The sequence below is a fragment of the Nerophis lumbriciformis genome, linkage group LG20 (genome assembly GCF_033978685.3).
Source record: "Nerophis lumbriciformis linkage group LG20, RoL_Nlum_v2.1, whole genome shotgun sequence".
NCBI lineage: Eukaryota > Metazoa > Chordata > Actinopteri > Syngnathiformes > Syngnathidae > Nerophis > Nerophis lumbriciformis.
In genome coordinates this window covers 28,336,471-28,362,626 of record NC_084567.2, presented here as the reverse complement: position 1 = coordinate 28,362,626, position 26,156 = coordinate 28,336,471, and the positions used below count along the sequence as shown (strand labels likewise).

Sequence of the window (26,156 nt, the reverse complement as noted above, 5' to 3'; positions counted from 1 at the left end):
TAACACTTTAGTATGGAGAACATATTCTAAGTAACAAAGGCTTAATTTTGAGTTTTTTGGACACGAGGGGAACATATTCTAAGTAACAAAGACTTAATTTAGAGTTATTTGGTTAGGGTTAGGGTTAGAGGGTTAGGGCCATGGTTATAATAATAATAATAATAATAATAATAATAACTGGGATTTATATAGCGCTTTTCTAAGTTCCCAAAGTCGCTTTACATGTAGAACCCATCAATCATTCACACCTGGTGGTGGTAAGCTACTTTCATAGCCACAGCTGCCCTGGGGTAGACTGACGGAAGCGTGGCTGCAATTTGCGCCAACGGCCCCTCCGACCACCACCTATCATTCATCATTCAATTCACCGGTGTGAGTGGCACCGGGGGCAAAGGGTGAAGTGTCCCGCCCAAGGACACAACGGCAGCGATTTTTGGATGGTAAGAGGCGGGGAGCGAACCTGCAACCCTCAGGTTTCTGGCACGGTTGCTCTACCCACTACGCCATGCCGCCCCGGTTATAATAAGGCCATGCCGAATAAGGCATTAATAAGTACATAAAAATGACTAGTTAAGAGCCAATATGTTACTAATTTGCATGTTAATAAGCAACTAATTAATGGTGAATATGTTCCCCATACTAAAGTGTTACCATGTTTTTTTACTGGTGCACAAAATGAACCGTGCATGAACATCCATCCATCCATTTTCTACCGCTTATTCCCTTTGGGGTTGCGGGGGGCGCTGGAGCCTATCTCAGCTACAATCGGGCGGAAGGCGGTGTACACCCTGGACAAGTCGCCACCTCATCGCAGGGCCAACACAGATAGACAGACAACATTCACACTCAAATTCACACACTAGTGCCAATTTAGTGTTGCCTATCAACTTATCCCCAGGTGCATGTCTTTGGAGGTGGGAGGAAGCCGGAGTACCCGGAGGGAACCCACGCAGTCACGGGGAGGACACATCACCTTGTTCAAACAACAAAACCAACACAGTGCATAAACTCACAACAAATTACACACCTGCAAATCAGTCTGACTTCTGCTGTTGTCGTATCCGTAATACGGCGATAGGGAGAAGTTTTTATTTACTCGATGAGTCGGGTGTGTCTTGACCTCCGCCGAACCCCTGAGCCCGACTCACCGAACCCCTAGGGTTCGATCGAACCCAGGTTAAGAACCACTGATTTAAAGGCTAGAGTATACAAATGAGTTTTAAGATGGGACTTAAATGCTTCTACTGAGGTAGCATCTCTAACTGTTACCGGAAGGGCATTCCATAGTACTGGAGCCCCAATAGAAAATGCTCTCTAGCCCGCAGACTTTTTTTGGGCTCTGGGAATCACTAATAAGCCGGAGTTCTTTGAACACAGACTTCTTTCCGGGACATATGGTACAATACAATCAGCAAGATAGGATGGAGCTGAAAAATAAATAAAACATTTTTTCAAATTTAAGACAAAGTTATATGTTTTTGGTAACACTTTAGTATGGGGAACATATTCTAAGTAACAAAGACTTAATTTAGAGTTATTTGGTTAGGGCTAGGGTTAGGGTTATGATAAGGCCATGCCGAATAAGGCATTAATAAGTACTTAATAATGACTAGTTAAGAGCCAATAAGTTACTAATTTGCATGTTAATAAGCAACTAATTAATGGTGAATATGTTCCCCATACTAAAGTGTTACCAAGTTGTTTTACTGGTGCACAAAATGAACCGTGCATGAACATCACCTTGTTCAAAGAACAAAACCAACACAGTGCATAAACTCACAACAAATTACACACCTGCAAATCAGTCTGACTTCTGCTGTTGCTGTATCCGTAATACGCCGATAGGGAGAAGATTTTATTTACATGATGAGTCGGGTGTGTCTTGACCTCCGCCGAACCCCTGAGCCCGACTCACCGAACCCTTCGGGTTCGATCGAACCCAGGTTAAGAACCACTGCCCTAGACAAGTCGCCACCTCATCACACGAGGAGATAAATCAATACGTGAAAAAGATTACCGTATTTTCCGGACTATAAGGTGCATTTAAAATCCTTTTGTTTTTTTTCAAAACTCGACAGTGCGCTTTTAACCCGGTGCGTCTAATGTAAGGAATAAGTTTGGTTGAGCTCACCCACCTCGAAGCTATTTTATTTGGTACATGGTGTAATGATAAGTGTGACCAGTAGATGGCAGTCAAACATAAGAGATAAGTGTAGGCTGTGCTATGATGGGTCTCCAGTAAACCAACACCAACATTTTATATGTTTCATTGAAAATATAGAACATTACACACGGCGCTCAAAAATCCATCAAAATGTTTTCGTACAACTTTGGTAAGCTATGAAGCCAAACCGCTTGATGGATTGTCGGCGCATTAAACATACGAGTATTATTATAGTGTGTGTAAGGATAGACATATTACCTGGCATTTTTGTTTCGCAATATTATGCAAAAGCAACTTTTCTTACCTTCAGGTACTTGCTGATCTGTATTTGGGATCTGTATAAACCCTGAAAAATTGCGCGCGTCCGCCTTTGTAGTTTGCGCCGACGCTGTAGTCGATAAGCTTCTTCTTTTGCTCTATCTTCTTGTTATGTGACATTCATCTTCCGCTGTTGCCATTTCTAATATAAAGTAGTGTAAAGTTCTTACTTATATCTGTCAGTAAACTCGCCATGAAAGCACTAAAACATACCGGTGTAGTGAGTTTATATTATTCACCCAAGGAACTTTAGTTATTAGAGAGTTCCGGTCAAACGTTTTTTCACGGGACACATTTCCGGTGTTGTTGTTTCCGGATGAGGAGATGCTGCTCCGTTATTGATTGAAGTAAAGTCTGAATGTCATTAAAACAGTTAGTGCCATCTTTTGACACTTCTCCCACTCCCGTCCTTGCACGCTACACCGCTACAACAAAGATGACGGAGAGAAGACGCTGCCGAAGGTGAGCCACGTAAATAAAACCGCCCACAAAACGGCGCATCCGGAAGCGACTGTCAGAAAGCGGCTTGAAGATGATCTGTAAAACATAATCTATGCAACATTTTGACCAAAAAACCACCATTACATGTTATGTAGACCAGTGTTTTCCAACCTTTTTTGAGCCGAGGCACATTTTTTGCGTTGAAAAAATGCGGAGGCACACCACCAGCAGAAATCATTAAAAAACGAAACTCAGTTGACAGTAAAAAAGTCTGTTGGATATGACTTTAAACCATAACCAAGCATGCATCAATATAGCTCTTGTCTCAAAGTAGGTGTACTGTCACCACCTGTCACATCACGCCGTGACTTATTTTGACTTTTTTGCTGTTTTCCTGTGTGTAGTGTTTTAGTTCTTGTCTTGCGCTCCTATTTTGGTGGCTTTTTCTCTTTTTGTGGCATTTTCCTGTAGCAGGTTCATGTCTTCCTTTGAGCGATATTTCCCGCATCTACTTTGTTTTAGCAATCAAGAATATTTCAGTTGTTTTTATCCTTCATATGTACATTGTGGACGCTTTCTGCTGCACAGTAAGTCTTTGCTGTCATCCAGCATTCTGTTTTTGTTTACTTTGTAGCCAGTTCAGTTTTAGTTTTGTTCTGCATAGCCTTCCCTAAGCTACAATGCATTTTCTTAGGGGCACTCACCTTTTGTTTATTTCTGGTTTAAGCTTTCGATACCTTTTTACCTGCACACTGCCTCCCGCTGTTCCCAACATCTACAAAGCAATTAGATACCTGCTGCCACCTACTGATATGGAAGAGTATTACACGGTTACTCTGCCGAGCTCTAGACAGCAACGACCGACCACTCAACAACAACACATCATTTGCAGACTATAATTACTGGTTTGCAAAAAATATTTTTAACCCAAATAGGTGAAATTAGATAATCTCCCACGGCACACCAGACTGTATCTCACGGGCACAGTGGTTGAAAAACACTGATGTAGACCACAAGGAAGTGTTTTACATTTAGAAACAAAAAATAATAATATGACTCCTTTAATGCGCCCTATAATCCAGTGCTCCTAATATATGAAAAAAGATTAAAAATAGACCATTCATCAGCAGGTCGCCTTATAATCCGGTGCGCCGTATGATCCGGAAAATACGGTATGTACAGTACATAGAAATGATTACGAAAATGAAATCAAAATGAGATATTCTTCAGAAATTGCTTGTAGAAGCAGGGAAATGTGGTCTCCGAGTTGAAATGCTGAAAAAAAAAATTCAAGTCAGCAGTACATTGTCGTTACCATAGCGATTCCCTAGAAAAACATGCAAATATGTGCCCGGGGTTTGTGAACAGTCACATACAGTTCTCACTATAGGACTGACTTCCAGTAACCTTGGAGGGGGTTTACAGTGGTCCCTCACTACATCGCCAGGCCTACTTGGGCTAAAGTCCAAGGTCCACCAAGTTTAGCAGCCTGGCACACAGAAACGCATGCGACCAGTTCATGCAATCAGGAGAGATTTATGAAATAAATTATTTAAAAACATAGAGGGAATAATAATAACAGCCTGCTATTTTTGTATGTTTTTTTGAATAGTGATGGTTGGAGGTATTCATGTTTTCTGGCTCAGAGAAGAAAAACGTATTGACGTATGTCTATTTTTTGTTGTGTACATGACCTAATAAATATTACACTTCTTATAATGATGCACTGCAAATTTGAGGGGTAGGTGTTATGTTTTACTAAGGGGAAGATGACGGCAACAGACACCTGGGGGTGGTATATGTCTAAGTATGTAATATATATAGTCACTATATATAATAATCAAACAATAATAATATAAACTAAGGAAATGGAGTGTGAACTAGATCCACAAGTGTATGTGGTGCGTAGCTATGTGTGTGATTAGCTGTAGTGTGTGTTACCTAGTGTTGTGTTGGGCGAGAAGAGGGACAAGGCAGGAAGACAGTCCATTGGGCAGGCAGATGACCCAGGGCGAGCGAGAGGAACGTTTCCAAGCTGGAGGTCGAGATCGAAGAGGCAGTCCGGGAAGCAGGGGAACGACGACGAGGAATGACGAGACACACAGCAACGTCAAACACGGGAACGGAAGACTGCAGTAGGATCGACACGACACGACAATGAAACACGGAGGGGAAAACAGATAGAGAGCAAGGTTGCATCAAGCATCAGATGATCGCTTTCTGTACGCCAACAGAAGATTATATTCCGGCACCGGCATGGCAGGTTGTGCAGGCTTATGAAGGCAGCTCCTTCATTACAGGCAGGTGCGCTGATTGCCGGTAAATGATTGCAGCTGGCGGCTGCTGCAGGGCGGAGACGTGTCCGGCGCGTCCCTGGATGTGCGGGGCCGTGGGCGTGTCCCGAGGTGCGACAAGCAGAGCGCAAGGATGAGGGCGCATTGGAATGCGCCATGGTCGTGACAGTAGGGGCCTCAACATTTTTTCAGCCCAGGGGCCTGAAAAAATATTGCGGTTTCACTACATCACAAATTTAAATTGTTTTTTTAAAGCATATTCTTAATATTTGTTATATTTTTGGCCTAAATAGGTCTTATTTGTCTTTTATATGTATTACCGTGCAGTATTAGTCTTATTCAGTATTATGTTATGACGATCGTTAAAATCCTCCTATTTCTGGGGCTGATGTTGATGAGGTAGTTAAAAAGCTCCTCGGTGGCAAGGCCCCGGGGGTAGATGAGATCCGCCCGGAGTTCCTTAAGGCTGTGGGGCTGTCTTGGTTGACAAGACTCTGCAGCATCGCGTGGACATCGGGGGCGGTACCTCTGGATTGGCAGACCGGGGTGGTGGTTCCTCTCTTTAAGAAGGGGAACCAAAGGGTGTGTTCTAACTATCGTGTGATCACACTCCTCAGCCTTCCCGGTAAGGTCTATTCAGGTGTACTGGAGAGGAGGCTACGCCGGATAGTCGAACCTCGGATTCAGGAGGAACAGTGTGGTTTTCGTCGTGGAACTGTGGACCAGCTCTATACTCTCGGCAGGGTCCTTGAGGGTGCATGGGAGTTTGCCCAACCAGTCTACATGTGCTTTGTGGACTTGGAGAAGGCATTCGACCGTGTCCCTCGGGAAGTCCTGTGGGGAGTGCTCAGAGAGTATGGGGTATCGGACTGTCTGATTGTGGCAGTTCGCTCCCTGTATGATCAGTGCCAGAGCTTGGTCCGCATTGCCGGCAGTAAGTCGGACACGTTTCCAGTGAGGGTTGGACTCCGCCAAGGCTGCCCTTTGTCACCGATTCTGTTCATAACTTTTATGTACAGAATTTCTAGGCGCAGTCAAGGCGTTGAGGGTATCTGTTTTGGTGGCTGCAGGATTAGGTCTCTGCTTTTTGCAGATGATGTGGTCCTGATGGCTTCATCTGGCCAGGATCTTCAGCTCTCACTGGATCAGTTTTCAGCTGAGTGTGAAGCGACTGGGATGAGAATCAGCACCTCCAAGTCCGAGTCCATGGTTCTCGCCCGGAAAAGGGTGGAGTGCCATCTCCGGGTTGGGGAGGAGATCTTGCCCCAAGTGGAGGAGTTCAAGTACCTCGGAGTCTTGTTCGCGAGTGAGGGAAGAGTGGAACGTGAGATCGACAGGTGGATCAGTGCGGCGTCTTCAGTAATGCGGACGCTGTATCGATCCGTTGTGGTGAAGAAGGAGCTGAGCCGGAAGGCAAAGCTCTCAATTTACCGGTCGATCTACGTTCCCATCCTCACCTATGGTCATGAGCTTTGGGTTATGACCGAAAGGACAAGATCACGGGTACAAGCGGCCGAAATGAGTTTCCTCCGCCGGGTGGCGGGGCTCTCCCTTAGAGATAGGGTGAGAAGCTCTGCCATCCGGGGGGAGCTCAAAGTAAAGCCGCTGCTCCTCCACATCGAGAGGAGCCAGATGAGGTGGTTCGGGCATCTGGTCAGGATGCCACCCGAACGCCTCCCTAGGGAGGTGTTTAGGGCACGTCCGACCGGTAGGAGGCCACGGGGAAGACCCAGGACACGTTGGGAAGACTATGTCTCCCGGCTGGCCTGGGAACGCCTCGGGGTCCCACAGGAAGAGCTGGACGAAGTGGCTGGGGAGAGGGAAGTCTGGGCTTCCCTGCTTAGGCTGCTGCCCCCGCGACCCGACCTCGGATAAGCGGAAGAAGATGGATGGATGGATGGACGATCGTTAAAATATTTACCAAGCCGGACTTCTATTTCGGGGTTAAGGGTGTACAATGTTTTTTTGTTTTTTTTGTCCTGTCCAGCTACTCAGGAAAATCTTATTGTTGTTCTACATGTAAAGCCACTTTGGGTACTTAGAAAAGCGCTATATAAATCCCAGTTATTATTATTATTATTATTATTGATGTAGATGCTCATATTTGCTGTACACTTTACAAAAGAGAAGTGTGGGATACTTCTCTTGCCTAACTTTATTAAATGGATTTATATAATTGTGGAGGGGGGGTGTGCCAGGATCGGCCTCGAAGTCAGCGACAGGTGATTAGACAACAAGGTCCACCTGGGCCATCTACGCACCTGTCGCTGACTTCGAGGCCGGTCCTGGCACACCCCGTTCCACTGCAGGTCCGCAGGCCACGCCCCCCCCCCCACCACAATCATTATTACTATTATGACTTTACAAATTGCATAGTTGTCAGCATTATTATTTAGATTCTCATTTGTTTTTCAAATACTAATACGTCTTACTTGTTGACAGTAGAACCTGATATTTTACTAGACTATTATTGTTTATGACTATTTTGTCATGAAAATGTTTTGAAAATAAATATGGCATTTTGTCTGTACGTTGTAGTATTTGCATTACTTTCCACAAACTTGTGAAATGTATCCAGTGGTATCACAATAAAATGTGTTACATTAAGAAATAATGTTTGTTTTTCAACACATCTTACCTGTGTCATGACTTGGTCCTGGGTGTTTGCTTTTCCGGAATGCAACGGAAAGTTGGCTCGGGCGAAACGGGAATGTAATTACATGATTTATTTAATATATCAAAATAAAGTACAAACGAAAAGCGCGCACAGTGGCGGAGAACAAACTATGAAACCAAAAGACTATGGGTTGTACTTGTATAGCGCTTTTCTACCTTCAAGGTACTCAAAGCGCTTAGACACTACTTCCACATTTACCCATTCACACACACATTCACACACTATAGCAAAAAACGAAAAGCGCGCACAGTGGCGGAGAACAAACTATGAAACCAAAAGACTATAGCATTAATAAACAAAACTTACTTGGCATGGACTAAAAGGAGCAGCATAAACGATGGACATGAAATCAAGTGTCAGAAATGTGCAGAGCATAATTGTGGGATGTCACCAGAAAGACAAACTGAAAAACAATGAACTTAAATACTACAGACATGATTAACGAAAACAGGTGCGTGACTCAAAACGTGAAACAGGTGCGTGACGTGACAGGTGAAAACTAATGGGTTGCTATGGTGACAAACAAGAGTGCACAATGAGTCCAAACGTGGAACAAGTGAAACTAATCATGGAAACAAGACAAGGGAGTGAAAAGCCAGAAACTAAAGAGTCCAATAACTAAACAAAACATGACTAAAACAAAACATGATTACACAGACATGACAACCTGACATTCATCTGAACTGCTGCATGTATCAGTATTGGTTGATATCGCAAATGTCGTTGGGCAATATCGGATATCGGTAAAAAATCCAATCTTGCACCTGAATTGTTACCTTCATTACATTGGCATTTTTAGCAGGCTATCAAGCTAAGTTAGCCTAAGGAGGGCACAGACGTTCACAACTATAGCATAGCTACAGTGCGTTAGCTATAGTGCTAACCTTACATTGGCATTTTAACAGGCTATCTTGTTAGGGTAGTCTTTTGAGGGCACGGACGTTCACAATAATAGCACATCTAGTATTTTAGCGACATAGACTAACATTGCACTGCCATTTTAACAGGCTACCATGCTAACTTAGCCTATTGAGGGCACACACGTTCGCAACATTAACATAGCAACGGTGTGGCACGGTCGGAAGAGTGGCCGTGCCAGCAACTTGAGGGTTCTGTTAGAATAATTATGTATATATTATCACACAAATCTATGCTTAAGAGCCGTTGCTATAGTTATTATCTGTATTTTTCTATCTGTGACGCAGACAGAGCAGAGACAAGGCGATATCACCAGCGTCAACACATTTGCATTATATTGTGTCTAACTGGAGTTGTCAAGATGACCTCCTTCCCTCAGCGACAGCTTCAGTGATGTAACCAGGGACCTCCCAAATAAATAGAGGAAGCACGCGGGCTGGACTTTTAGAACGTAGTTTGGATCTGTGACTAGAATACAGCCCAAAAAACGTGTCTCCTCAATTGAGCCAAATTGAACTCTGTCTCTGCATGATTCCTTGCTTCTCGTCTGTTTTAATAGATTTCATCAGTGTTTAAACCTGACAGGTTCCTAGTTCGATCCCCAGCTTCTACCAACCTCGTCACGTCCGTGGTGTCCTTGAGCAAGACACTTCACCCTTGCTCCTGATGGGTCGTGGTTAGCGCCTTGCATGGCAGCTCCCGCCATCAGTGTGTCAATGGGTCAATGTGGAAATAGTGTCAAAGCGCTTTGAATACCTTGAAGGTAGAAAAGCGCCTTACAAGTATAACCCATTTACCATTTGTATGTTAGCCACAGTGCTAGCATTACATTGGCATTTCAAAAGGCTATCATCCTAAGTTTGTCTACAAAGGGCACAACTTTTTACGTACAACAAAAGCATAGTTATAGTATGTTAGCTACAGTGCTAACTAGGGCTGGGCGATATATCGATATAATCGATATCGATATATCGATATAATCGATATCGATATAATCGATATCGATATAATCGATATATCACGGGTTTGTCTCTGTGCGATATAGAAAATGACTATCTTTTGACCTGTTTCACAAATTAAAGAAACAATGGGAGCCACAAAAATCTTTTGAAATTTAAAATGAAATAACACTGCATACAATTTTTTTTTTTGCTTTGTGCTATGTATAAACCAGGGGTCTCAGACACGCGGCCCACACCTTAATATGAAAATGTAATGTTAGTGCGGCCCGCTAGTCTTTTATGAATGGCGCTTGATAGCGTCATACTTGTCAACCCTCCCGATTTTTCCGGCACACTACGAATTTCAGAGCAACTAATCTCTCGAACGTGCCGTGATGGTACAGCATTTAGCGCCCACTACAACCAGCGTACCAGCCCAGCCACACAATATGTAGGGCTTCTGCTTGCTCACGTAAGTGACAGCAAGGCATACTTGGTCAACAACCACACAGGTTACACTGACGGTGGCGGTATAAAAAACTTTAACACTCTTACTAATAATGCGCCACACTGTGAACCCACACCAAACAAGAATGACAAACACATTTCGGGAGAACATCTGCACCGTAACACAACATAAACACAACAGAACAAATACCCAGAATCCCATGCAGCCCTAACTCTTCCGGGCTACATTATACACCCCCGCTACCAAACCCCGCCCACCTCAACCGACGCACGTGGGGGGGGGGGGGTGTATGTCATTCTTGTTTGGTTTTGGTTCAAAGTGTGGTGCATTATTAGTAAGAGTCTTAAAGTTGTTTTATATGGCCACCGTCAGTGTAACCTGTGTGGCTGTTGACCAAGTATGCCTTGCTGTCACATACGTGTGCAAGTAGAAGACGCATACAATAAAAGGCTGGACTGGCACGGCTAAATGCCGTAACATCATGGCACGCCCTTATTATTATTGTTAGGGTGAAAATCGGAGAATATTAATCCCGGGAGTTTTCTGCGAGAGGCACCGAAATCCGGAATTCCGACCCCTGTACTAGATGAACAAAGTTTAGGGGGCAACGACTAAGACTTTCAGTGACATATTTCATAAAGGCTGCAACATATCGTTATTGTGTGTATACTGGCATTTATACACCGGCACATTCGCGCAGCTGACATGCTGCCAAAACCAATCGCATGTGAACTTATCTTTAGAAATGCTAATGTATGCACGCTACTTACAAAACAATACAATTGTTTTAATGTTGGTGACATAGATTAACATAAATATATGCATAGATCTACAGAACATATGTCCCGAGTCCTGTGTGCAACATCCAGCATAATATATGACAATTGATTATACCGGTATACATTGTACCGCTGTGTTATAACGCAGGCACTTGGGAGCCATTCAACAATTACATAAGCAAAGGCGGGTGGAGTTGGGGGTCAAAATCCTGGGGCGGAAATGCGCACAATTAAAGGGGAACATTATCACCAGACCTATGTAAGCGTCAATATATACCTTGATGTTGCAGAAAAAAAGACCATGTATTTTTTTAACCGATTTCCGAACTCTAAATGGGTGAATTTTGGCGAATTAAACGCCTTTCTAATATTCGCTCTCGGAGCGATGACGTCACAACGTGGCGTCACATCGGGAAGCAATCCGCCATTTTCTCAAACACCGAGTCAAATCAGCTCTGTTATTTTCCGTTTTTTCGACTGTTTTCCGTACCTTGGAGACATCATGCCTTGTCGGTGTGTTGTCGGAGGGTCTAACAACACGAACAGGGACGGATTCAAGTTGCACCAGTGGCCCAAAGATGCGAAAGTGGCAAGAAATTGGACGTTTGTTCCGCACACTTTACCGAAGAAAGCTATTCTACGACAGAGATGGCAAGAATGTGCGGATATCCTGCGACACTCAAAGCAGATGCATTTCCAACGATAAAGTCAAAGAAATCTGCCGCCAGACCCCCATTGAATCTGCCGGAGTGTGTGAGCAATTCAGGGACAAAGGACCTCAGTAGCACGGCAAGCAATGGCGGCAGTTTGTTCCCGCAGACGAGCGAGCTAAACCCCCTATCGACCCTAGCTTCCCTGGCCTGCTGACATCAACTCCAAAACTGGACAAATCAGCTTTCAGGAAAAGAGCGCGGATGAGGGTATGTCTACAGAATATATTAATTGATGAAAATTGGGCTGTCTGCACTCTCAAAGTGCACGTTGTTGCCAAATGTATTTCATATGCTGTAAACCTAGTTCATAGTTGTTAGTTTCCTTAAATGCCAAACAAACACATACCAATCGTTGGTTAGAAGGCGATCGCCGAATTCGTCCTCGCTTTCTCCCGTGTCGCTGGCTGTCGTGTCGTTTTCGTCGGTTTCGCTTGCATACGGTTCAAACCGATATGGCTCAATAGCTTCAGTTTCTTCTTCAATTTCGTTTTCGCTACCTGCCTCCACACTACAACCATCCGTTTCAATACATTCGTAATCTGTTGAATCGCTTAAGCCGCTGAAATCCGAGTCTGAATCCGAGCTAATGTCGCTATAGTTTGCTGTTCTATGTGCCATGTTTGTTTGTGTTGGCTTCACTATGTGACGTCACAGGAAAATGGACGGGTGTTTATAACGATGGTTAAAATCAGGCACTTTGAAGCTTTTTTTAGGGATATTGCGTGATGGGTAAAATTTTGAAAAAAACTTCGAAAAATATAATAAGCCACTTTTAATGGTTTTAACAATTCTGAAATTGTGATAATGTTCCCCTTTAAGTACTATCATTTGTATAGTCAATTTTGCGTACAGGGCTTGGGGTCAAAATCCTGGAGAAAAATGCGTACGTAATTGTTGAATGACCCCTTGTAAAAATAAAGAGTGTCACATTATAATTGCCTTTTCAGACCCAAACAAAAAGAACTCCCGGGATGATTCATTGTGCTTTAAATTGTATCGCGGCATTAAGCGATGTCATGATTATTCTTACATCACACTCAAATTTATAAGCGCATGCCTAAATTTACCGCATGCCTTTGGTAAGCGCCGGAGTGAGAAGAGGTTTTAAATTAATTACCGCCGGTGCGCTAATTCAAAGAAATACGGCATCTGTAATATGATAGCTTTAGTGCTTACAATGCATGGGTACTTGAACAGGCAGACATGCTAGGTTAGTCTATTCACTGTTCATCATACTCAACACCTCAATGTGATTATCTTCATTCCACTAACTCCATTCAGCTTGCTTTAACAATGTCGTTTTCACAAAGTCTTTGTCTTATTCTTTAACCTTTCCCCCCCCACCCCTACCTTTTTTTGTCCGGAACATAAGTCAACACCCATCTCCATACTTTTCTTATATTTCTTTTTCAGCCTGTGTTTTACAAGGGTGTTGCTGGATCACAAGTCAGCTTGTCCAGCCTGGTGAACCAATCCAGGGCCATGTTAGAGGAGCAAGCACGCCACCTTCTGACCGAGTCGGAGAGACAAACCATGTACTACTACATGGAAGAGTACCGGGATGGACACATTGGCGTGGAGCAGCTGGTCATGGCCCTGTTTGAACTACTCAACACACATGCAAAGGTGAGGGACCAGGGGCCAAATAAAATAGGGATACACTTGTCCAAATATGAATACATCTTGAGCTGAGCAATTATAAAAACATTTCGACCAGTCTGGCTGTTTGCCATTACAAGACTACTCCAACGGCTATGTAAAACTAATATTCCCTTCCAAAAGAGGGGGGGCTTTTGATTGATTGATTGAAGCTTTTATTAGTAGATTGCACAGTACAGTACATATTCCGTACAATTGACCACTAAATGTGTCAGAGTTTGTTGGTGACGAACCCCAAGATGCAGAGATGACGGCAGGCATTGAGCGAGAAAACATGATTTAATTAAACACTATGGCAAAAAAAAAAAAAAAAAGGGTACAAACAAAAGGCGCATACAAGGCGGAGAACAAACTTGGCTATGAACTAAAATAGCACAAAAGCTAACTGTCGACAAGAAACAAAAAACACTTACTGTGACACGAAGGAACTATGACAAGAGCAGAGTGAACAAAAGTAGACAGAGCTACAACAACAATTATTATGACAGGTAGTAGTGACAACAAGTATTAGCGACAATGACAATAATATCAGCACTTCAGTCATCAACAATTGCATCATCAGAGAAATGGACATTGAAACAGTGTAGGTCTGACTTGGTAGGATATGTACAGCGAGCAGTGAACATAGTGAGTTCAGAAAGCATAAGAACGAGTATAAACCGTATTTTTCGGACTATAAGTCGCAGTTTTTTTTCATTGTTTGGCCGGGCTCCAGTGCGACTTATATACAAACCCCATTTCCATATGAGTTGGGAAATTGTGTTGGATGTAAATATAAATGAATACAATGATTAGCAAATCATTTTCAATCCATATTCAATTGAATGCACTACAAAGACAAGATATTTGATGTTCAAACTCATAAACTTTATTTTTTTTTTGCAAATAATAATTAACTTAGAATTTCATGGTTGCAACACGTGCCAAAGTAGTTGGGAAAGGGCATGTTCACCACTGTGTTACATGGCCTTTCCTTTTAACAACACTCAGTAAACGTTTGGGAACTGAGGAGACACATTTTTTAAGCTTCTCAGGTGGAATTCTTTCCCATTCTTGCTTGATGTACAGCTTAAGTTGTTCAACAGTCCGGGGGTCTCCGTTGTGGTATTTTAGGCTTCATAATGCGCCACACATTTTCAATGGTAGACAGGTCTGGACTACAGGCAGGCCAGTCTAGTACCCGCACTCTTTTACTATGAAGCCACGTTGATGTAACACGTGGCTTGGCATTTTCTTGCTGAAATAAGCAGGGGCGTCCATGGTAACGTTGCTTGGATGGCAACATATGTTGCTCCAAAAGCTGTATGTACCTTTCAGCATTAATGGTGCCTTCACAGATGTGTAAGTTACCCATGTCTTGGGCACTAATACACCCCCATACCATAACAAATGCTGGCTTTTCAACTTTGCGCCTATAACAATCCGGATGGTTCTTTTCCTCTTTGGTCCGGAGGACATGACGTCCAGTTTCCAAAAACAATTTGAAATGTGGACTCGTCAGACCACAGAACACTTATCCACTTTGTATCAGTCCATCTTAGATGAGCTCAGGCCCAGCGAAGCTGACGGCGTTTCTGGGTGTTGTTGATAAACAGTTTTCGCCTTGCATAGGAGAGTTTTAACTTGCACTTACAGATGTAGCGACCAACTGTAGTTACTGACAGTGGGTTTCTGAAGTGTTCCTGAGCCCATGTGGTGATATCCTTTACACACTAATGTCGCTTGTTGATGCAGTACAGCCTGAGGGATCGAAGGTCACGGGCTTAGCTGCTTACGTGCAGTGATTTCTCCAGATTCTTTGAACCCTTTGATGATATTACGGACCGTAGATGGTGAAATCCCTAAATTCCTTGCAATAGCTGGTTGAGAAAGGTTTTTCTTAAACTGTTCAACAATTTGCTCATGCACTTGTTTGTGAATGACTGAGCATTTCATGGAATCTACTTTTATACCCAATCATGGCACCCACCTGTTCCCAATTTGCCTGTTCACCTGTGGGATGTTCCAAATAAGTGTTTGATGAGCATTCCTCAACTTTATCAGTATTTATTGCCACCTTTCCCAACTTCTTTGTCACGTGTTGCTGGCATCAAATTCTAAAGTTAATGATTATATGCCCAAAAAAAATGTTTATCAGTTTGAACATCAAATATGTTGTCTTTGTAGCATATTCAACTGAATATGGGTTGAAAACGATTTGCAAATCATTGTATTCCATTTATATTTACATCTAACACAATTTCCCAACTCATATGGAAATGGGGTTTGTATGTTTTTTTCCTTCTTTACTATGCATTTTCGGCAGGTGCGACTTATACTCCGGTGCGACTTATACTCCGAAAAATACGGTACATTTGATTATTTACAGTCCGGGGAGGTGGGATGTGGAGGGGGGGTGGTGTTAGTCTAGGGTTGTAGTTGTCTGGAGGTGTTCATTTAGTGCGGTTTTGAAGGAGGATAGAGATGCACTTTCTTTTTACACCTGTTGGGAGTGCATTCCATATTGATGTGGCATAGAAGGAGAATGAGTTAAGACCTTTCTTAGATCGGAATCTGGGTTTAACGTGGTTTGTGGAGCTCCCCCTGGTGTTGTGGTTATGGCCGTCATTTACGTTATGGAAGTAGTTTGACATGTACTTCGGTATCAGGGAGGTAATTCCGCAGCCCTCCTGAGGACCCAGCTGGCCCCATATGGGGTGGCCTACCTTTGTTACGCTAGCAAGAGCTGGCAGGGATGCAATTAACCCTAACAGGCGCTGCAAGGCAACTGATGAACAGCCAAACTTATCATGCCTCAGCTTTAGCAGCAAGGCTGGGGCGCACCAATTCTTTGTTGCTGCTTTATTTGGAGGGCCTGGGGCAAGACGTGGCTTCAGCAGCCCCGAGTGGTGAGACGGCTGAAATGATTCGTGCTGCGAATGGGCACGCTTAGGCCCTTGGTCACTCAATGGCCTCAGTGGTCCAGGTGCGCCGCCAAATCTGGCTGTACCAATCCAATTTGTTCGGCCAGAACTGCATTGCTGTCCTGGTGGCTCGAGAGGTTTTTGCTCCCCCCCGTGAGACAGCCTTGGAGCAGTCGCATAAGGAGAAGAAGCTGACGCACTCTTAGAGGGATGCACCAGTTCCAAACCAGTCCACCACCGTTTTCTGGAATCATACCTACCCTCCTAAGCAACATGACAGATTGTCAGTCCCTTGTGGTAGAGGGCTTGGTCCTTCTGCAGAAGGAGGCAACAAACAGGTTTTATTCGATCAACTCCTATCTTGAACCAAAAGGGTTTCAACGGCTTTCTGAAACTCATGACATCATGTCTGAGATTAGGAGGAGAAGGTTCTGCCATCTCTTTCCTGGCTAGTCTAGGGTTTTTAGCGAAGGTATTCCCTCCCTCTTATGTGTTGAGGCCCTTGGTTCTGGAACCGTTTCATCCTCCTCAGCATGAATCTACGGAGGCAGCCCAGTTGCACTTAATCAGTCCAGTCCGGTCCCTGAGGGTGTACATGGATCGCCACCTATTAGACCAGGGGTGGGCAATTAATTTTTACCGGGGACGCATGAGCAACCCGAGCACTGCTGGAGGGCGACATTGACAATATTTAAATTCAATTTTGCTCAATATTATTTTTGATATACCGTAAAATAATAATTAATAATAATAATTTCATTTAACCTAACTTAACTTTATACAAAAGCAGATTGCTTTTGATGGTTTTGTTTTTAACACTGTCTTACACAACACTTCCTGATGTATAATACAATGCAAAAATTTCAATTTCTGCACAGGGTTAATTTCTGTCACTTTATCCTGCATCCTCTTTAAAAGTCCAACATTTTTCCCCGTCAGATTTGGACAACCATCTGTTGTCACACCTGCCAGCTTGTCCCATTTCAGTCCTAACATGTCCAAACACGCATTTACCTTTGTGAACAAGTCATTACCTGTGGTTGTCCCTTTTAATTGACTGCATGGCTGCCAGCTCCTCCGTGATTTTAAAGTCTGCAGTTATCCCACGTAAGAAGATGAGCAGCTGGGCTGTGTCACTTACATCGCAGCTCTCATCCAAAGCCAGTGAAAAACAGTCAAAGTCGGCCGTTCTGTTCTTCAGCTGAAGCTCCAAGTTTCCAGCGATGGTCTCAACCCGCCTCGTTACAGTGCGTCGGGAGAGTGACACGTTCTCAAATGCGCCCCTCTTCTCCGGGCATATCAGCGCAACAGAGTCCAATAAGCACTCCTTAATAAACTCTCTGTCAGAAAACGCCTTACTTTTTCTGGCAATTTTGTGAGAAATGACTAAACTTGTCTTGACGGCTGCATCTCTGGGGGTGTGAAATTTGGCAAAAAGTCCTTGTTGGGTTCGCAGTTTTACCATCAACGCATCAGCCTCCCTTGAGCGCGCTTCATCGGACAGATTCCGGTATTTTTCCTCGTGCTTCATCGTGTAGTGGCGATTCAAATTATATTCTTTAAACACAGCAACCTGTGTACCACAAATTAAGCACACGGCTTTACCTTTAATGTCTGTAAAGAAATACTTGGCAGTCCATGGCTTGTTGAAAACACGGCATTCGTCATCAACTTTTCTTTTTTTAGCGTGAGCTGACATCTCGGGGGTAACCGGGCATCACGTGTCGCTGCGCACCTTCACTCACAGGTTACACACGGACATACGTGTGTAAATGTATTGCACGCACGACATAGATGTTTTTTTTAAATGTATTTTGTAATTTGTGATTACCGCTGTTCACATTCACTCACAATCACGCACGCGCATACGTCCACACGGAAGTAATACAAATAATGCTTTTCAAAACAAAAGCAGCACCGTTGTATTGCACACTCGACATAGATACTTTTTGAAATGTATTTTGTAATTTATGATTGGCCTCACGTGGGCCGGACAGGGACGCACAAAGGGCCGGATGTGGCTCGCGGGCCGCCGAATGCCCAGGTCTGTATTAGACAGACCGATCAGCTCTTAAGAAGAGAGAGACAGAAGCTCTGTTCAAGCAGTGTTTGGCCCGCTGGGTTGTCGAGGCCATAGCTCTCACCAATGATGGCGCTGGGGTCCCTCCATCTAGGGGTGTGGTGGCCCACTCAGACCAGAGGATTGGCTGCCTCTTGGGCGCTCTTCAATGGGGCTCCCTTTGAGGACATTTGTTTGACGGCCAGCTTCGCAAGGTTTTACAGGCCAAACGTTGCTTCATCATGTCCTCTGCCATTCTGGAAGCAGGCCAGTGAACTGTGCTGTCCCTGCCATGCTAGACCGTGGCTTCAGGCCAGGGAAGTATGAGTGGTCCCTGCCATGCTGGACCACGGTTTCAGGGTTGGTATTCACCGGGTGGTTGTTTTTCATTGATTAAAGACATTCTTTTTTATGGAGAATCAGTTAAAAAGGATTTCTGTCACAACTGGTGACCTTCATCGGCCTTTGACTGTTTAATCACAACCCGAGGCTTTCCTTTGAGCTCTTGTTCTGAGAGTTTTTGGCCTCACTTCACCTCCTGCCTGACCTTATTTGGTATACTGTTGACCTATGTCCTAGGTAAGTATGATACAATTGTTTGCAACAATAGCAAAGCTATAGTAGGGTAGCTGCAGTGCTAATACATTTGTACTTTTAAAGGATATCATGCGAGGTTAACCTCTTGAGAACACTGTCACTGTAAGGGGATCTGGTTTGGTGGCTGCAGGATTAGGACGTTGTTCATCCGTCCAGGATCTTCAGCTCTCACTGGATCGGTTCGCAGGCGAGTGTGAAGTGACTGGGATGAGAATCAGCACCTCCAAGTCTGAGTCCATGGTTCTCGCCGGGAAAATGGTGGACTGCCATCTCCGGGTTGGGGAGGAGACCCTGCCCCTTGTGGAGTTCAAGTACCTTGGAGTCTTGTTCACAAGTGAGGGAAGAGTGGATCGTGAGATCGACAGGCGGATTGGTGCGGCGTCTTCAGTAATGGGGACGCTGTATTTATCCGTTGTGGTGAAGAAGGAGCTGAGCCGAAAGGCAAAGCTCTCAATTTACCGATTTTGTTCATAATTTTTATGGACAGAATTTCTAGGCGCAGTCAGGGCGTTGAGGGGATCTGGTTTGGTGGCTGCAGGATTAGGCCTCTGCTCATCCGTCCAGGATCTTCAGATCTCACTGGATCGGTTCGCAGCCGAGTGTGAAGCGACTGGGACGAGAATCAGCACCTCCAAGTCCGAGTCCATGGTTCTCGCCCGGAAAAGGGTGGAGTGCAATCTCCGGGTTGGTGAAGAGATCTTGCCCCATGTGGAGGAGTTAAAGTACCTTGTAGTCTTCTTCACGAGTGTGGTAAGAGTGGATTGTGAGATCAACAGGCGGATCGGTGCGGCGTCTTCACTAATGCGGACGCTGTATCGATCCGTTGTGGTGAAGAAAGAGCTGAGCCGAAGGCAAAGCTCTCGATTTACCGGTCGATCTGCAATCCCATCCTCACCTATGGTCATGAGCTTTGGGTTATGACCGAAAGGACGAGATCACGGGTACAAGCGGCCGAAATGAGTTTCCTCCGCTGGTTGGCGAGGCTCTCCCTTAGAGATAGGGTGAAAAGCTCCGCCATCCGGGGGGAGCTCAAAGTAAAGCCACTGCTCCTCCACATCGAGAGGAGCCAGATGAGGTGGTTCGGGCATCTGGTCAGGGCACGTCCGACCGGTAGGAGGCCACAGGGAAGACCCAGGACACGTTGGGAAGACTATGTCTCCCGGCTGGTCTGGGAACGCCTTGGGATCCCCCGGGAGGTGCTGGACGAAGTGACTGGGGAGAGGGAAGTGTGGGTTCCCTGCTAAGGCTGCTTCCCCTTTAACCCGACTTCGGATAAGCGGAAGAAGATAAATTGTGATTCAGAAAAGGTGTTACAGATTATAGATGTGTGCTGCTGGTTCAACACATGGCACACAGGTATGAGCATGATGATATGAATGTGCAGAAAATGATCGTATTCATGGCAAAAGCCCCGTAAGCATGCAAAATCCTCATTAAATAAGGCGGTCTTCATCACTTTTCAATTGCACACACAATCTTAGTAGATCACAGGCAACACCTCCACGCATAGTACACGCCATTATATTTTTTGCACACGCTGTTTAACACAAGGTATTTGGATCTTAAACCCTAAGTGTTTGTTTCATTAAGTTCATAGTTTGTATTTCTTGTTTAGTACTTAGTATTATACCTACATCATGCTTATTGTTTCACAGGAGCTGGATCTGCTTACGACTCAGCTTCTAAAACTTGTAGCTCATCCTACGGATATTCATATTCATATTCAATATAAGGTTCTGGGTCATCATTTGTCCAAAATAAGTTGTTTTTTGGCTCTCATGATCATGGTCTGCCACTATTATTAATACCATATTTTCCGGACCCTAGGGCGCACCGGATTATAAGGCGCACTGCCGATAAGCGGGTCTGGTCAGGTTTATTTTCATACAAAGGCACACCTGATTATAAGGCGCATTAAGTGGTCATATTTTTTATTTTTTTCTAAATTGAAAACCCTTCCTTGTGGTCTACATAACATGTAATGGTGGTTCTTTGGTCAAAATGTTGCATAGATTATGTTTTACAGATCATCTTCAAGCCGCTTTCTGACAGTCGCTTCCGGATGCGCCGTTTTGTGGGCGGTCTTATTTACGTGGCTCACCTTCGGCAGCGTTTTCTCCTTGTCATCTTTGTTGTAGCGGTGTAGCGTGCAAGGACGGGAGTGGAAGAAGTGTCAAAAGATGGAGCTAACTGTTTTAATGACATTCAGACTTTACTTAAATCAATAACGAGGCAGCATCTCCTCATCCGTGGCTCACTAGTGCAATAACAACACAGGAAATGTGTCCCGTGGAAAAAAATTGAACTCTCTAATAACTAAAGTTCCTTGGGTGAATAATTTAATTCACTACACCGGTATGTTTTAGAACTTTCATGGCGAGTTTACTGACAGATATAATTAAGAACTTTACACTACTTTATATTAGAAATGGCAACAGTGGAGGATGAATGTCTCATAACAAGAAGAAGCTTATCGACTACGGTGTCGGTGGACGTGCGCGCATTTTCAGGACTTATGCAGATCCCAAATACAGATCAGCAGGTAACAGAAGGTAAGAAAAGTTGCTTTTGCATAATATTGCGAAACAAAACTCCAGATAATATGTCTTACCTTATACACACACCATAATAATACTCGAATGTTGAAGCACAGTACAAGCCATCAAGTGGTGCGGCTTCATAGCTTACCAAAGTCGTACTAAAACATCGATTTTTGAGCGCCGTGTGTAATGTTATATATTTTTAATGGAATATATAACATTTTGGTGTTGTTTACTTGAGTCATATTGCAGTCTACATGTATCTCTTATGTGTGACTGCTATCATATTGCAGTCTACACGTATCTCTTATGTGTGACTGCCATCTACTGGTCACACTTATCATTTCACTATGTACCAAATAAAATAGCTTCGAGGTCGGTAAGCACAACCAAAATTATTCCGTACATTAGGCGCACCGGTTATAAGGCGCACTGTCGAGTTTTGAGAAAATGAAAGGATTTTAAGTGCGCCTTATAGTCCGAAACATACGGTAGTTGCGATGTGCTCTGTGTAATTAATGCGCCGCCAAAAAGTTCCAGGTAATGCTTAAAATGGCTAAAGTACGTAAATATCACGCTCTCATAAAAATGCCTGTTTCTATATTACATATATACTTACAGCATGCACATAACATGTTGTTGAGGGCTTTCTCGGGGGAATAGGTAGAATCCCATTACGTGCATTATTAGCTGACTCTTGCTAGTGTTTAATTACGAGTTAGAATGCATAAAAGAAAGACGTGCATTTGTCTCACATAAGGTGTGTGAACGATGGGCAAAACTAAAAAAAATAAAGAGCGGTTTTCCTTAAATCTTTATAGCTAACCTACTTACAATTCAACAGGTCTACTGCATAAGCGGTTTGCCATTCATACTGGAAATCATGAAAAAAGATTAAATTAGTATCCAAAGTAATCTTACATTCACAGTTTGTCATATTTAAATGTTCAGTCTCAGATCTTTTTCATGGACCCTCTAATGAACATTTGATGATTCTATCTTGCTGTCACAGTTCTCTCTACTGTCGGAGGTGCGAGGCCTGGTTACGCCACAGGACCTGGAGCATTTTGACGGGCTGGTGTTACAACGCGAGATTCAGGCTCTGAAGGCCAGACAGGGCACGGCTGGAGCAACCGCACTTCATGCAGACTCGCTGTCCATGGTGTCGTACCCTGACACGCTGACATCTTCCTTGGCCAGCTTCATGACCAACACCACCCTCAGCTCTGCTCGGGTAGGTTGGATGAATGAAAAATGGTTCTGTGTTGACAGGGCCAGCTCCTGAATTGGAATGTTTCCATAGTTCATTTGCTATAATTGCCTTGTTCAAAATGGAGAGATTTGTGATTCATCAATGTCTTATCTTTATAATGCAGGTTATACCCCTTGTCATTGCAAATACAGTTGCAGTCAAAAGTTGACATACACTTGTAAAGAACATAATGTCATAGCTGTCTTGAGTTTCCAATAATTTCTACAACTCTTTTTTTTGTGACAGAGTGATTGGAGCTCTTACCACAGAACTTTCCTCCAGAATGTCTTATCTTTGTCCATGTGATGTCAAATGAAACAAAAATTGAGCTGTTTGGCCACAATACCCAGCAATATGTTTGGAGGAGAAAAGGTGAGGCCTTTAATCCCAGGAACACCAGGCCTACAGTCAAGCATGGTGGTGGTAGTATTATGCTCTGGGCCTGTTTTGCTGCCAATGGAACTGGTGCTTTACAGAGAGTAAATGGGACAATGAAAAAGGAGGATTACCTCTAAAATCTTCAGGACAACCTAAAATCATCAGCTCGGAGGTTGGGTCTTGGGCGCAGTTGGGTGTTCCAATGACCCCAAAGACACGTCAAAAGTGGTAAAGGAATGGCTAAATCAGGCTAGAATTAAGATTTTAGAATGACCTTCCCAAAGTCCTGACTTAAACATGTGGACAATGCTGAAGAAACAAGTCCATGTCAGAAAACCAACACATTTAGCTGAACTGCACCAATTTTGTCAAAAATTCAAGCAGAAGCTTGTGGATGGCTACCAAAAGCGCCTTATTGCAGTGAAACTTGCCAAGGGACATGTAACCAAATATTAACATTGCTGTATGTTAGGGATGTCCCGATCCAGGTTTTTGCACTTCCGATCCGATACCGATGTTGTTTTTGCACTTCCGATCCGATACCGATACTGGCCTATTCGAGCATGTTAAAAGTTTAAAGTTATTTAGCCTACTTAGTTGTCAGAATCATTTTGAAAAGGGTTTTAGTACTCTTGATAACAACTAGCCATCTGAATTAGGTGAGTTTGAATAATACACAATGGTTGGTAACAAGAAACTGACCTGTTTATTCAAGGATAAACACAAAATAGACAAAATTATACATGACAAACAGAAATGGCATCATTGGGCGATATGGCCTTTTTTTAATATTGCGATATTTTAAGGCCATATTGCGATACACGATATATATCTCGATATTTTGCCTTAGCCTTGAATGAACACCTGATGCATATAATCACAGCAGTATGATGATTCTATGTGTCTACATTAAAACATTCTTCTTCATACTGCATTAATATATGCTACTTTTAAACTTTCATGCAGAGAAGGAAATCACAACTAAAAAAATCACTATTTTTTTTCATACGGTGTTGATCTGGAAATGTTTGCCTCGGCATTTTGATGGTGTGGGCGTGTGGCACCGAATGGAAATAAGCGTCTCGACAGACGTTACAATATTTGAACAATGATGACGAAAACTGTTTTCTCTGTTGTGTCCGTGTGTCGAAAATTGTTATGCGCTTATTTTTTTATTAGATTTTGTGCGTGGCATAGATTTACCGTGCGCAGAGGACACTTGAGCAGTGCGCAAGTGCACAGGCGCGCACTTTAGCGGCTGCGCTAGCATCACAGCTAACGTTAGCCATGCTGCTACGTCTCTGCTGGGAGAGGACGTATACATATGTGACGTGTGACGTGACAGTATGTGACGGGTGTAAGAAGGTGCGCTTGCTGTCTGTGAGAGGGAGACACAGGAAAGAGTGAGAAGAGCCTGTCGTGTAATGCCAGCAGCTAAAAGCAACTGCGTGAGAATCCACAGACCTGTGGATGTGTTGAAGCTGTGCTGGAAAATGCGGAACGGAAATTAGGGAGCAGCAGAAAAGTGGAATGTATTATTTAAATCGGTGCGTTGGAAAACACGGACCGGAGTTTTTTTTAAAAACTGGATCTGAATCGGCATTTTCCTATGCCTTGCCGATACGCATTTTTTGTCAAATATCGGCGACATATCGGGACATCCCTACTGTATGTATACTTTTGACCCAGCAGATTTGCTCACATTTTCAGTAGACTCATAATAAATTCATAAAAGAACTAAACTTCATGAATGTTTTTTTGTGACCAACAAGTATGTGCTCCAATCACTCTATCACAAAAAATAAGGGTTGTAGAAATTATTGGAAACTCAAGACAGCCATGACATTATGTTCTTTACAAGGGAATGTCAACTTTTGATCGCGACTGTAATAAAATACCACTGCTGATCTTAAGTAATTCTAAAATACTTTTGTCCAATGTTTGTCCCAGGGGTAGGGAACCTATGGCTCTTTTGATGACTGCATCTGGCTCTCAGATAAATCTTAGCTGACATTGCTTAACACGATAAGTAATGAATAATTCCGCTGGTAATCACAGAGTTAAAAATAACGTTCAAAATATAAAACATTCTCATGCATTTTAATCCATCCATCCGTTTTCTACCGCACCTGTTCAAGAGGTCGCATTAATAGTAAGAAGTATTTTATTTATTATTGGTTAGCTTCAGAATAACAATGTTATTAAAAAGAATAAGAGACTTATTATACTCTAAAAATTTTGGTTTTACTTAAAAATGCACACATTTAGTTGTATTCAGTGTTAAAAAATATTATATAGCTCTCACGGAAATACATTTTAAAATATTTGTCTTTCATGGCTCTCTCAGCCAAAAATGTTCCCGACCCCTGGTTTGTGCTGTCAAAAAACATTTGTGCTTTTCGAGTTTTGAAATGATTAATGTTTTAATATTCACACACAGCTTCACCCACCTTTTCCAATTCTCTCTAAACTGGCGGGAAAATGTGTTTAATGCTTAAAAACCAGTACAAAAAAACTAAAATTACAACAGCAGTGTTGTAATGTTCGCAATGAAAAGCTTCATACAGGAATATAACTTGTGAATAAAGATATTAAATTAATGACTCACAATGTTCCTTAGTTTAAAGCAGGGGTGTTGTACTTGTTTTCATTGAGGGCCACGTTGCAGCAGGGACTATTTAGGAATATTCATTTAAATGATAAATGATAAATGGGTTGTACTTGTATAGCGCTTTTCTACCTTCAAGGTACTCAAAGCGCTTTGACACTACTTCCACATTTACCCATTCACACACACATTCACACACTGATGGAGGGAGCTGCCATGCAAGGCGCTAACCAGCACCCATCAGGAGCAAGGGTGAAGTGTCTTGCTCAGGACACAACGGACATGACGAGGTTGGTACTAGGTGGGGATTGAACCAGGGACCCTCGGGTTGCGCACGGCCACTCTTCCACTGCGCCACGCCGTCCCGTCCGTTGGAAGGATTCGCCTCATGATTCGACATAATCACATATGCATTGGATCATTTTATCTTATTTTTACATATACTG

The 26,156-nt window shown here is 43.3% G+C and overlaps 1 protein-coding gene across 4 annotated transcripts in view; it reads left to right on the top strand.

Moving 5' to 3' along the window:
• whrna (whirlin a) overlaps window positions 1-26,156 on the top strand; it is a 350,775-nt gene that overhangs the window by 249,666 nt on the left and 74,953 nt on the right. For 3 of the 4 annotated variants that reach the window (XM_061980751.2, XM_061980752.2, XM_061980753.2), the window contains exons 6-7: window positions 13,128-13,340; window positions 22,485-22,706. In XM_061980751.2, coding sequence (XP_061836735.2) covers window positions 13,128-13,340; window positions 22,485-22,706 — 435 coding nt within the window. The remainder of the gene's footprint in view (window positions 1-13,127; window positions 13,341-22,484; window positions 22,707-26,156) is intronic. The other variant, XM_061980754.2, reaches the window with a different exon arrangement.